General features: G+C 33.2%; 1 protein-coding gene across 2 annotated transcripts in view; it reads left to right on the top strand.

Annotated features, from left to right (window-relative positions):
• Positions 1-15,147, top strand: part of LOC149798310 (uncharacterized) — a 238,663-nt gene that overhangs the window by 184,830 nt on the left and 38,686 nt on the right. For both annotated transcript variants that reach the window (XM_089963443.1, XM_089963442.1), the window contains exon 10: positions 3,047-3,141. In XM_089963443.1, the coding sequence (XP_089819569.1) occupies positions 3,047-3,141 (95 nt within the window). The remainder of the gene's footprint in view (positions 1-3,046; positions 3,142-15,147) is intronic.

Below are 15,147 nucleotides of genomic sequence, written 5' to 3'. Positions count from 1 at the left end.
GATCTGCTCAAAAGTTGATCAACTTTACTCCTTGGAAGACACGGATTCAGCAGTGGTAATGTTAAAATGTCAATAACGTACTGTAGGTCCACACAATATATATTTGATCCAGATTAGGTCTGGATACATGAATTATAATTGTGTAACTATTTACTGTACATGCTTGCTTAAAAATCTAACTGCTAACCATGTGACTGAGACCCTGGTCTGCCATCACATAATGCATCAACAGCTCATGGTACAATATATTCCTTTGTCTAATTGCTCCAAACAAACTGCATAGACCCAGATCTGTCTGCACATTATGTAATAGCAGATCTAGGTCTGTGCAGATGGACTTGATTATCTGCTGACTGATTAATTGACCACATCTTTACATTTAACTCAGAAAATAATGTCATGAACAACACACACACACACACGCATCATATTTAATGTAGATTTTGAATACAAGAAATCATATACATTTTACTCTTCTTGACACACTGTCAGTCCCTTCGGCATTTCTTGTCTTTGATATATTGTAAACTTTGCTTTTTCTAAGTGTCAACATTCTGGGTTGCTGATGGTAACTGGGAGGCATGGAAATAATTTCTCGATAGTAAACTTGAAACATGAAGGCAGATAACATTTATTGTTATTGTTTTTATTGTGGTCAAAACATCCATTGCCATAAGCAGTTTCAATTTCACTTGGACAGTACTTGCTGTAATTGTGATTTTTATCAAACCCACATTAACAGGGATACGAGACATTGCACTCAAATTTCCCAGAGTGGTTACTGGTATCAACAATATCTTAGATTAGGTCTGAAGTTTTTCAGTTGCATGTATTTTCTTATTACGCTGTTCAGACTTTACAGAAGTTGCAGGATACAAAATGAGAGACTAGGGTTGATGCTGCCATCACCACCTCCCTTCCACCTCATCTAATTTGGTAGAAATGTAAGAATTACATTGAAAGGTTAAAGAACATGTAGTAGAGGGAGCATACTTAAAGATGCAGAAAAGTGAAAATAATGAGGGTCTGTTTTGTATGAAAATATCTTGACAGCTGACAATTTGGTCTTAAGATAGAACGATAAGTAGTATAGATTAATGTTTGGGCCCCGAGTGCTCTTAAGCAGTGGCTATTTTACCACTTGGCTCTTGGCTAGCTTCCTATTATTTTGAAGTTGAAATGATTGAAGAGACTTTATACAAACACACAATTTTTCATTAGTTAATTGATTTACAAGTTTGGAAACAAAGTAATTCAGAAAAGATAGATAATGAGTGTCTACTAAATTTAAATGAGAGCATGATCTTGAACAGAACATTCCGTTGTACAGCTCATGGCCGGTTGGCCAGATATTCAGACATTTTGTGGGGCTTTTTTTTTAGTTATTTGAGCACATGATAAAAACCTTCATTGCAATGATGTAAATGTCCAATATGATATCACAATGGAAACCACAAAGGTAAAGGGGGCAAAAATCTTTAAGCAAAGATTATTGTCTTGTTTTTATAACACTCGTAATGCATTATATACTGTTATTTTCCTTTTTCCCTCTAAAATGCATGTCCCTCAAATATGGATGATGAAGGACACTGTGACCTTGGGCTCTTAAGTGCAACACTGCTGTATGATCCCAATTACAATCATGAAATGGGGTTGGGTGGTGGTATATCTTCATAAGTACTGCTGCAAAAATAGGTCTCGATATTTCATGCTTGAATATTTTATTTTAAATTTTTTTTCTTTTTTTTCGGGTGGTGTTTATCTTCCAATAATAAAACTTGTCTTTAGATGCATCTTTTAGCATGGCACCCTTACAACCAAATCGGGTCACTAAGGCTTTCATTTTATGCTTTGCTAATGTAAGTATGTTTGTTTCACTCGTGACAATATTGATTCTTCCATGCGCTGCATTTCCTAGCTTAGCTTTATAAAAACAACTTATATTTCTTCAATTGTGCCTAGCTCGAAACCATAATGGCCAGTACCTCATGCCCTGGTGAGCTGTTATTATTAAATACCCAGAAACATGGGATCTTTGCAGCAGATGTTCATTGGTACAGTATATTGATATATATTTCTTAATGATGTATTACAAATTTTATACATCAGTCGGCTTGATTTCTTATTAAAATGGATTCATTTTGACATTGATTTCATATTTTATGTATTTGTGTTCTTGAAGTCAACTTTAAGACAGAAAAAAAAGATGTACCAACTTTGTATATTGAACAGTTTTACTATGTGCATAAATGGAATAAGATCTGGTCATGAGGAGTGTAATTTTATGTCGTGAATGTTTCCACACCTAATTAAGGTGAAGCTTATTAGTCTCTTATGGTTTTCTGTTGTCTGTCCATCTCAACCAATTTCATTTCTGCACAATAATTTGATTTGCCTATTACCAGACCTTGTGAATCGCCAAGGTAAGGGAGAACCCTGTTAATCTTGGAGTCGAACGCTGAAAGGTCCACATCACGGGCTGAAAGAAGAAAAATAGTTTTTGCACAAAATTTGAGTGATCCAGATAAACACTTAAAAATTTTGTGAATGGATTTGACTTAAGGAAGAATTCTATGGATTTCAAGGTCAAAAGCTCAAAGGTCAGGGTCTGTCTCCTTTAATGTCAAGTACAGGTGTAACAATACCACCTATTGTGATACATAATCTATGATATGATACTTGTCAATACAGTATAAAGAATGAAGGATAAAGTAATTTCCAAAATTTGCATGAACTAATCTCCTTTCTCAACAATAAAACAAGCAATATCTTGAACTTTCAAGTTCCAGTTTTGTTTACAGTTTTTGTTTGTTATGCAATAGGAGACCACTTGTTTGCATTTTCTTTAGAAACATGTAGGGGTCTGCACCTGCCTATTGGATAAGCAGGTTTGCAAGTTGTCAGAGTACACTAAAACAACTGAATGGTGTAATTGTATGTACACCTTCAAAATCATGTAAAGTGTCTACAAAAATCACAGACAGTACAGTTCTTGTGGTATGAAGTTCCATCAATTAAATTATTGATGTCATCACATCTGTTTCAGGTGTTCGAGAACGGTTGTTGGTACCATGGCCACATACAGGAACTAGCAGAGAATGAAGGTCCAGTGCTAGTCTTTATAGAAGAGCTAGGCCAGAAGTGAGTAGCCATCTCCTAGCCTTGCACTTTTGCTTATCCTTTAATTTTTAACGTTTATTGATTTCATAGCTGTATACACCGCTCCCTCGATAACTCTCGCCCGGATAACTCGCGATCCCACTTATAACACGGTGTCCGTCTTGGCTCCCAATTTTTTCCAAAGAAAATGTATTTAAAATATCTTTCAAATATGCTGAACATGAAAAAAATTACGATAAGAATTGATAAATTAAACCTTGATACATTGCTCGTTTTATCATCGAAAATGGTGATTAATGCCCGTAAAAATATAATCAATATTTTGAAATTTGCAAGTTCTAAAAAAGAAACAATTTCAGAGATCTCGAAAACGTTTAATTACGCATATTTGGATGCCAATTTTTGATCTGGGATGCAGAAAATCACTGAGGCGGGAGTCCTCCGTACGCATGTAATAGGTGTGCGGGAAAATTAAAAGATTTGCTGGTCCTATTTCAGCCACCTGCTTTGTGGGAAAATGTGTTGATCAGTTAACTGTGCTGATATTTACAATGACAGAATTCAGTGACTGAAAGACTCTTTGATGTACTGTTGCCATTTTATAAGGGTACGTTTAAAAAAAAAAAAAAAAAGAACATGATGCAACAGCTAGGCGGCTAGTTCAAAGGCTTTGACTAGTGGCCGAGTGAGAAAATGTACTGATATTTAGTGATTGACTTCAGAGGCAGAAAGACCCAGTTTTAAAATCCTAGCGAGACCTCTGTTTAAAGATATCATATATTATGTAAGTTTTTATGATAAATAGTTGTCAGTATACTGTAAATAAACAGTCTGGTGAAATAGCGATCAATGAAAACTTCTGGTAAATGCTAACAGGTGGCAACAGAAAATGAAATAAACACCAATTAAACGTCTTCCTGTGTTAAAGTCACGTTCTAATTCTTTAATTCCGTTTCAGTGTAAACATTATAATCACAACATATTCTTTTCATTGAAAACATGAAAAGAGTCAATCGACCGTCACATCGAAAACCGTGAGTACTTCTGTGAGAACCTAATTACATGTACATGCCAGCTTTGTTTTGAACAACAACTTGGGGAAGTGTTTGTTGCATTTAAAAAAAAAATCGATTGCAAGAGACCTCAGGTGCTGGATTAAGGATCTTGGAACTGCCTTTGACGTAAAGCAAAACAGTAACAGAGACAACGACGATGATAGTGACTTGGAATGTTTCAGTGAAACTGATGTCATTAATGCCGAGGCTGTTTGGGAGAAATTTGTACAGACTCATGGTCCTGAGATGGGCATTTCTCTTGATGATATGGAGGAGTGGATTTGTGCTGACAATGATTGCCCCACAGCCAAATACATGTCAGATGAAACTATAATTATTTCTATAGCGAACAAATTTGCAGCAGAAGACGATTCTAACTGGAGTAACACAAGTGTTGAAAGTGATGCAGATGCACATTCCCCCCTACCCCCCACCCCACCCCTCTGCACAGGAAGCAATCAAATATTTTGATATTGCCATAAGGTGGCTGGAGACCCAAAATGTTGACTACGTAAAGCTCATGCAGTTGAGAAATCTTAGGGATTTTGCTCGGCGGCAGAGAAACCAAGAAGTAACACGCACACACAAAAATAACTGATTTTTTCAAAAAGTGAATTGATATTTGTCAAGCGTGGCACAAACGGCAAGTATTAACTTGTTCTAATTTACGTTGTTTTAAATTTGTAGACCAATTAAATACGTCTGTACTGATTAACCCTTGTTTTTTTTGTTTGTTTTCCGTTTTACTTCTATCACATTCAAAAATATTTATCGTTCGATCGACACTGTTTCTCGAAAAGAGTCGATATTTTGTATATAAAAAACATCTAATTTGGATCAAACAATAAAACTAGAATGTATCCAATTCAACAAAAAAATTAGTGACGTAGTACACAATGTGTGAAGTGGTACACATGTTAAGCGAACGGAAACCACATGGAATAATGTTTTAGATGATCGCCTCAATATACTGTAATTTATCCTGAAATTAATGTTGTCCTATGAGGAAATAATCAAGTACACCGTTATGAAGAGATATTTATTAACGTTTAATCTCAGAACGATTATAAAGTGAGTATTCAACAGTATGATCTGCCTACCCCCCCCCCCCCTTTCTCCGTTATGTCGTCAATCACTTTATTGGTTTTGGGCTTATTTTATAGGTCCCTCGATAACTCGCGCCTCATTTATAGTGCGGTCGATGTTTCTGGACCCCGATGTGCGCGAATTATCGAGGGAGTGGTGTATATGGCATTCTGATTATCAGTCTTCAGGTAGAGGACATTTGCTCCATTCTGGTCTCAATGTGCCCCAGATAACGTGAATTCGGATATATTGTGGTCGTGGTGTGGCTCCCAAAATTTTGTATATTCATTCGCACATTTAAAAAAAAAAAAATCTTCAAAGTACATGAAATAGTGTATAATAAATTTATTATCAATGTGGGGAAGAGATTGCATATGAATTAGAATATAATATTATCGTGGCATGGTTCCTGAAATTTTAGAAACGTGTACATGTATTTTTGTTGTACCGGGAAAATGTTTTTTTAAGTACAAGAAATAGCGTGTAAAACATTGATTATCATTTTGGGGATGAGTTGGAATTTTAATATAATACGATCTTGGCGTGGCTTCTGAAATGTAACAATTTCACCAAGTTCTTGAAGTGCTATGCCAAAATAAACACTATCGGAAATGTTACTTATTACTGATCTACAAGTAAAGCCAGTAAGTTGTCTTTGTGATTGTCTAATTCTGTATAGAATCGTTGCTCAGACAATAGACAACATGTGTTTCTTCTTTAACTGCATACACAACCAAGCAGCAGACAATGCGGTGGTCAATAAAAAAGTCTGACAATTTAATACACATAAAAAAATGAAAGCTGCCATGTTTGCTGGGTAGGTGATGTTATTAGACGCGATCAGTTGACCACTAAATAATGTCCGCTTTATTAGCTGGAAATCAAAAGGGTATGAAATTGTACATGCGTTCAGCTTAAAAAATTTTACAATAGTGACTCGTGACCATTGCAGGCCTACTACATTTAGTTCTCGGGCTTTACATGTGTATGGTGTTTGCTTATGAACTCATTATTAATTTCCTATTTTTTATAAACGTTTTTACTGTTATGGAAAAGCAAGTTCACAAACACAAGTCATTTTCTTCACTTTGCGCAATGATAGTATTTTTCACAAGTTTCTTTTCATATTCCCAAAATCTGTAGTAAAAGTTACATGCATGCTGAAAGCATGTGTTAATTGTTAATTATTCTTGCTGCAGTCATTCAAACGAATAGGCCTACAAGCGTTAATGGAAATTTATGATGGATAAATGTACAGAAACGAATGTGATAACATTTTAGCAGTATGAAGTTTATTCAGACACATTGATAAACACTTGAACAAAATGAACCATACACATGCTTCATCTTTCTTAACCTAGTTTTGCTGTTAATTTTTCCCATTAAATTCAGACACTTAATGATATGTGACAAAATTATTGAATAGTTTAAATATATATGTAAATTTTGCAATGGAATTACATGTATTATGGATTAATTGCAAGACCCGATGGTACGATATCAGATTGCAAGTAAACAATGTTAATACTCTGTTCATACTATATATTAGGTGTTGAATTCAGACACAATGATCTAGCACACAATTATTGAATACTGTAAATATGTGTGCAGTTTTTCAATGAAATTACATGCATTATAGATGAACTGCATGCCATGATGGTATGATAGTAAACGTTGTTATTATACATTAGACATGAATACAAGTATATGTGCGAATAAGTTGTTCTCTAACAAAAGTAAAATACTGTAAAACCCTGCATTAACATGACCCCACTATTAACATGATCCAATTTTTTTGGACCCCAATTATTGTGTTATAGCAGGGTTCCACTGTATTGTGATGATTCCACATGAAGTGCTCTTTTCATGACCCAAGTTTAGTACATTGCCACCATTGTAAAGACCATAGAGATTGATAATTTTTGTTTGGAAGTTTCTTGATGACAGTTAATGTGCAGATCATTCAAAAATCAGGATTAAATGGACTTTGGATAAAGAAAAGTAATGTTAAATTTTAAAAGAATGATTAATATTTAATTTAAAATGAGTAAATGTGCATACATGACCCATGTGACTTTTACTATAGTTTTAATAGAGATTGAAAAATGTTCGAAACATTGCTTGATTAATGTCTTCTACTACTGTAGCTAATCCAACAAAATGTTACAAAACATTTATAAACCATGCATTTTTGGAAAGTCCATCTCTTGAGAAGTCAAAATCTGAAATCATTTTAAAAAATGAAATGTGTCAATTTTTGATGAATTTTTAATGTTTAATCATAAATAAAAGATGTTTGCCAAAATGTAAACTCACTGGTGCATTGGGTAGAAACTGAAATTGTATGCATCAGAATTTCCAAGGAAAGCAATGAAATCACAAGGTTTTTAAAAAATAATGTGCGTGTGTGTGTCCATATATATATATATATATATATATATATATATATACACACACACACACACACACACACACACACATGAAAGACCAATAATTTTCTTGTTTAAATATCTAAATGTATCAACTGGTTACCTAGGTACATCGGCACATTTGTGGATATGTCAAACAAAAACTGGTTAATTTTCTCTTTTTTCCAGTTAAAACTTTGGCCAATTATAACATGTACATAGAACAAAACTTCTAATAAAAATGGTTGTGAAGATATTTTAATAAAAGAGCCTTTTCTTTTGTACTCTTTAAAATATATTACACCGTCTCATGGATACTTGATGTTCTACCATTCTTTGTAGCATGGAACATGCAATAAATATACAAGGTAAATAATTTTCTTTTCTCATCAGTAGAAGAGCCCTGGCTGATCATAAAATTTTCTTTTTAATTCTAAACTTGTCAGCACATATTATTGGTCTATTGCAGAGGAAATCTTTATTCCAAGACTATACACTGTCAGTAAAATAAATTTCAAGCATTTTCAATAAATTGACAATATCTTACATTAATCAAGTCTGTCTAAACAATAATTGCCCTGCAAATCATGTTAATCAGGTGTAAATGTATTTTAAAACGAATTAAAGTAAGATGGTACTTGCACATACTATGGACTGTACTGGTACTTAATATTTCTAATAACATTCCTTTCTGATTTATCAAAGAATATTATTTATGTAAAAATTATATTATCAATGACTTTATTATTTGATAACTGTTTTGGTTCATAATAGATGTTTAAAGCAATATATATATCGTGTTCATCAGGCATGACAAACACCTGAAGTAGGATAGAGTTCTCAGAGGATGTAATTTGGTGATAAACTTCTGAGGTTTTGATGGGGTATATTGTGTAATATGGTTCAAAGAAAACTGCATCATTTTGATCAAAGTAAAATATGTTATACATGCAAACAAATGGTTGAATTGACTTGAAATTGATGTTCATTTAAGTGTTATGGAATATGAAAGTGTTAAAGTTTGCTTATTCAAATTCATTAAAAGTATATAAAATACCATTTTATCATGCTTTTTTAATGGTAGCTACCCTTTGTGCAGCCTCAGAGGTAATGATTGGTTGCCTGATTCCAAGGTTTCATTCTGATTTGTTTTTTTTAATAATTGTTTTTTTTAAAGATGTGTTTTCCACAGTTATCCACTACGGCAGCTTCAGTTCCCAAAAATTGGCACCCTTATTTTTTCTCTGCAAGTTTAATGTATGCACCACCATAAATAATAAACATAAAGTATCTGATGTATAAAATATATCTTTGCCAGTTTGAATTATTCCATTTCAGACGTTGGGTGTTGAACAATACTTATTAATTTCAGCTAAACAAACAGTGTGGTAGTTCGCGTTGTGGCAGATACAAATAAGCATATTGGAGAAACCGTTAAGGTGACTACTGTCATTAGCAGGAATATTTCAGTTGTAGGCAAGTCATATTTGTTAATTACTTTAATTATCAACACATAAAAAAAGATTAAACTGGGTTTTTTAAAGGAAAATAGTCTGGAATTAATGATTGCTTATATGAGCAATAAAGACAAACCGACATAAAAAAAAGTGCTGTTTGTTTATTATATGTGTATGTACCCTGAAGGGGAAAGGTGTGTTGCAAGTTTTAAAACTCTTGAGATACACTTTACTTGAATAACTGAAAGGAATGATCATTTTGTTTTTTTTAAAAATGCATTTGACAGATTATAGGGGTAGAAATTTTCTACTGCTCAAATTTTTGGAACAAGAATTTTTAAATTGTTGTTGTTGTTGTTGTTGTTGTTGTTGGGTTTAATTATAGTGGCATGCGCACAATTGTGCACGTGCCACATTTTCCTGACTGCACCACAGCCTGCTAATTGTTCCTGAGGAAGGGAATGGTGCCACCTCCCCCAGGATTTTATGGGTTCAAGGAACCCTGATAGTTTGGCCTCAATCTGTGGGTCCATAAAGGTCCCTTACAGTTGAATGGTTGGCTGTCATTAGTGGGAAGGAGAGCTCGTGAACAGTCCTGGTTGCTTCTCATCGCTGGTTTCTTGTTGCATTTGAGTGTCGTTTCTTGCGTTTTTAATTTATTTTTTTTATTATTTTTTTTTATTTTTTTATTTTTTATTTTTTTTTCCTTCAAAATGTTCTAAAAAAGGGGGTGTTCTATGCTGTTTATAGAGGTTGTTAGTAGAAATCGTGTATGAAGAGAGATTTTCAAGGTTATTATGGTATTACTAGTCGAGGTGTTTAGGGTGTGCTTCCTACATTGTGTTATTTTTATGTTTTTAGATATTGCCTCTTCAAGTTATTTATTTATTAATGTTTTTAGAGATTGAATGTTTTTGAAAAATGTCGTAGACAAAAATGCTGAAAATTTGCCAAAATTGAGCAGGAAACCATTCTACCCTAATTCTTTATTTTTGGCATTCTACCTTGTCAAGGTTTGCATGGTGCAAAGTGTGCTTTATTAGTACAATATTTTTAAAAATCCTTGGTTATCACTATAACAGATTCAATTTTATCAGCTTGTCAATAACTGCAGTTTAGCAGACAATGCACTAAATAATGATGATCTGCAGGTGTCATCTTGATGATGTAGCAAAGATAATTGTCATATCATTTGACATATTGAAATTGCAAGAGAAACTGCAATGCCAACAGTTCATTATGATGTGGCTGCCAAACTGTGCATTCTTTTAGACCAGCAAAGTGCAACAGTCTTGATTTTACTAATCAACATAACTTCATGAATTTAAATTATCTCCAGGGTTCTAGGATCCGTTGCTCAAATATACTGGTACTGCTTGCAATGAAATTTCTACAACAAGCTAAATTGTAATGGCTTGAATCGTGGCTGCCTCATTAGTGTAGTGCTCTAATACACCCCTCCCTTGATAACTTGTGTACACTAGGGTCTACAAACATAGAATGCACTACAAGCGAGGGCGCGAGTTATTGAGGGACCTCCAGAAATTGAAACACTCCGCTTATACATCCAGAAATCCGCAAGAGGGGATTAGGAACTGGGCTGTTTAATGACGGAATCCTCCTTTTACAATCACATCAATAGTAATTAACAAAGGCATTTTCTTATGAAGTTGTTTGTTATTCTGTGTAAATAACATTTGTTTTCAAAATTTCCAACATGTGAAACATTGTTTCAACTGGTTTCAACAACCATCACGTGTACATGAAAACATGTATTACATCACTGCTTTTTGTTTTGTTGATTAGTTGTTCCCAGATTGGTATTAAAAAGTATACTACCAAGTCAAAGTAGCTGGGAACTAGACTATCTGTTCATACACCACCAAACAAGATTTCTTTTTTTTTTTCAAAAACTAGCAACATTTATATCATGAGATAATTGCCTACGACAAAACTCTATTTTTGTATTGTTCAGTTACAATAATATTGGTATCGTGATTTTATTGCAAGTAATAGTGAAACTTAATCCTTATCATCCTTGAGGATATCTCTGAGTGCCAATTCAGAAATCTTTTGAAAATCGCTTGACCACAGTGGTCTGTATCTGTGAAACAAAGCTCTTTATTTTAAAGTAATCGTTTCGCTTGGTTGCCTTGGCTATCTTTGATCACAAATAAGGAACATCAGTTAATTTAAGATAGTTTATGTTATATACACATATAAAATTTATAGCAGTGTTCGTTTGATCAACTGCAGTTAGTTCACCCAATGTACGACTGGGGCCACTAGATTTTAAGAGTTTAGGATTTGCGTGCCTTTTACTTCTTTTTTTTTATTCCACCTCCTTTATTTTGATTCAAAAGACATAATTAACATGATAATACAAAGGAGGCCAGCTTTTAATTCAGTGCAACAATACAACAAATACTTCTGCAAGTCAGTAGTCAAAACACGGTCGGCACATAATTAGGTTCTCAGAGAAACGCTTGCGGACATGTATAGCTGTTGCATTAGATTGACATATTTTACATTTAAATACACATTGCATTTATGACAATTATGCTTAAGAGGAACTAAAAGATAGAATTAAAGCACAAAAATAAAAATAAAAATTATTTAATTGGCATTTAAATATTAATGTACTTTCTACACTAGGCGTGACATTTAACTAATTATGACTTATTAAAAGTTGACAATTTCAAAACATTGATTAAAATCTCCATGTCATATCTACGGTTTTTTACCATAAATTGAGCAGTGTATCAACATTTCAGTTATCAATTTCAATTGTGATTTTGGTAAGTTTTTTAATTTATTTTCTGGGATCCATGCCTGACCAGTCTCCGGAATGTAAAAAGGGAAATAACCACCATTAAGGTCTCTACACTGAATTGGGTCTTGGTTGCACACAAAAACACATTTTATCTTGTGGTTTTATTGATTTCATTTTACAAATAGCTAAATTCATAAAGCATAATTCTTTATAGAATATTGGCAGAATGAGATGGATTTCTCTCTCTTGAAATAATAACAAAAATTGAAACATTGTAAAGTTTGTTTACTATGAAAAGAACTGCTGATTTTTTCTTTAGCAGCAAATAATAATAATTATTATAATAATTACCATCATGATAACGATACTATTTCACAATATTCACAACACTTAACAGTAATAACAAAAGGGACAGGTATAACATGCCTGATGATAAAGAAAAGCATCAGAAGAATGAAATTTTATAAATAATGATTGATTTTTCAACCATTTGGGGAAGAAACGTGCTTAATTTAAATATTGATATTGTATTTGAAAGTGTATAATACAGGAAATAAAATCACATTCATTTTCATTTCTTAATTCTGTAATATTGAAATTTATTATTATTATTACTATTATAATTGTTGTTATTATTATTATTAGGCTTTGATATTGACAAAATTCAGAAATGAATAAGTTTGGTAATATTAAATATAACAATATGCATGTATATATTTCAAATTGTACATAAATTTAGTCTTTTATACCACTGTTTAAGATTAAGATAAATTTATAATAATAATAATAATAATAATAATAATAAAGACTTTATTTAGAGAAGGTAACTCAGTTCATTACAGAATTAATCTATGATGAGGGTTTCCAGCTGTTATGGAAAATATATACCATATATAATAATAATAATGCTTTATTTATAGAGGGTGACTCATTAGTCAAGGACTATTCTCCCTTGAGGCCCTCTTAACACATTAACCCCTGGCGACGAGTATACTCGTCGTACTTTACACCCCTGATGTCCCGCGAGCCTCGCTCAAGTGGCTGAGTTTGCATAGCTTGTCTCCCAAGCGCCGAGTTTAAGAGGCAGTATTTAGCAAGGCCTTTCTCCCGCATGACGAGTTAACTTGGCGCAAACCATTGGTTGATTTAAAGCCATTTCCTACTAATGCAGGCAGTTTAACCAATCAAATTTTAGCTTTCATAGATAGAGCACACATTGCTGAACAGCGGGAAATTTTTTTCACTTCGATATCAGTTGATTTAGTGAAAATATTTTGATTTTAAATTGATGCAAATTGATGAGAATCAGCCTCTAGGAGCAGACTTTTACTTGATGGATTCTGATGGAGAATTTTCTGGATTTTAATCAGACGAGATTGATAGTGACATCGAAAAGCTACTGAAAATAACAGTAGTAGTGACGAAAATGAGAGTGTTGAAAAAGAAGAAAATGAAAGTAGAGCTGATCGATGATCTTAAATGATAAAACACACATTGACAAGAGGCTATACAAAGGACCAGCAACGGATTTAGACCCTGATGCAAATGCATTTGATTTCGTGGAGCTTCTTTTTCTTTTGAATAATCGTTAAATAAATGTTTGGGAAATATACGTTGTTAACATGAGTGTTCATAGTTCAAGGTTTGTTAAGTGTTTTATTAGTTTTAAAAATTTCAGTGAGAGTTCTTAGGAAGAAAGGTAAGTAAAGAGCAAGTAAAATATGCCCATTTGTGTACAGTATTCACAGGATGTTTAGTTTACATGAGACGACAAGTGGAATTTTTGTGTACATAAAATATAATTATTTCATGTGTTGATGGTGTTAATAATTCTTTGTGAATTCATAATGGATTTTATGGATTATTCACGGCAAGGGAAGCAAATTGGCAAGTACATCATCTGTTTTCACCATCATGCATTAGTTTTATTTCTGCATGTAGCATGAAATTTATACCATTATATATGTAAGTTTATTGAGAACTGCCATGCCAAATTTCAGCTGAATTAAATGAATACAAATATTGCAAGTAGCCCCCTCTATAAAAATCTGCAATCCAATTGCTGTCAGCTAGTCTCAGGGATACAGGCACTGGAAAGGCTAACACTGCTGTAGGTGATCTCTGCAAGTATGCTTCAGGGGACTGCCTAGCTGTTTGGCTCAGGGGTTAATGTGTTAGGAGAGTATAACAATGCACATTATATGAAGATAGCAATAATTACTGTTTATTTTAACATGTTTACTATTAAAATACAAAATTCCATTATTTATTAGAAACACACATGCTCATGTTATATCTTCTTAAATACTGTAATGTTTTCAGTAGATTTTACATGTAGTGGAAGCTTGTTCTACAGAACTGTACCAAATTATTGGAAGCTCTTTTTAAATTGCTCTGTTCATATACAACATAATGTGAAGAATCTGGCTTGACACTAGATAATTGTTTTAACAATCACAGTATCAAATAAACATGTATAAATTTTCATCCTGCATTGAAATATTTAACTGTGAAAATGATGCAAAATTACAGAAAAGCAGGCGGTTTTTATTGTATTAGAACTGTGCAGTTGTCTGAAGATTTCATCCATTTGAGACGATTATGAAATGAAGAAATACTAGGAGCTTGCCTTACGTCACCAGGGAATGTTGTTCGCTACCAGTTGACCAGTATATTGAAAACATTTTTTTAAACACTTCCTTCTTTGACCATGGTATAATGCAATTTTTACTTCTTATGGACCTTACATTTGGAGTACCATCAGCATCTCTTTGGTGAAAGATATTGCTTAGATAGACAGGAATGGCTTTTCTGGATACTTTATACATCAATTTGGCCTTTCTAGGAAATATTCTTTCATGTATTGTATTGTTAAAATCTTTATATTATTCATTGCATCCTGGAAATCCTCTCTACACTGATCTAGAATTAAACGGCAAGCCCTCTTTTGGAGTCTTAAAAGTGTTAGGTTTGAATTAGAGGTATTACCCTAAATTACATTCCAATAGTCCAGATATGGTTGAATATAACTTTTATAAAAGATGACCCATTTACTGAAGATCAATGTACATTTTGATTTTCCTCACTTAGCCAAAGATAATTAACCATTTTTTGAAACCTGTTTAATGTGAATAGACAAAGTAAGATTGTTATCTACGAAAACACCAAGAATTTTATTGTGAAAGGTCTTATTAAGGCTCACATTGTCAAATAGAACCTGGAGTTTGTTGCTATCTATCCTTGCTCGT

The sequence above is a fragment of the Sinohyriopsis cumingii genome, chromosome 6 (assembly GCF_028554795.1).
Source record: "Sinohyriopsis cumingii isolate HCF-2022 chromosome 6, ASM2855479v2, whole genome shotgun sequence".
Taxonomy (NCBI): Eukaryota; Metazoa; Mollusca; class Bivalvia; order Unionida; family Unionidae; genus Sinohyriopsis; species Sinohyriopsis cumingii.
Note: the sequence above shows the minus strand (reverse complement) of the source record. Positions and strands in the feature narration are given on the sequence as shown.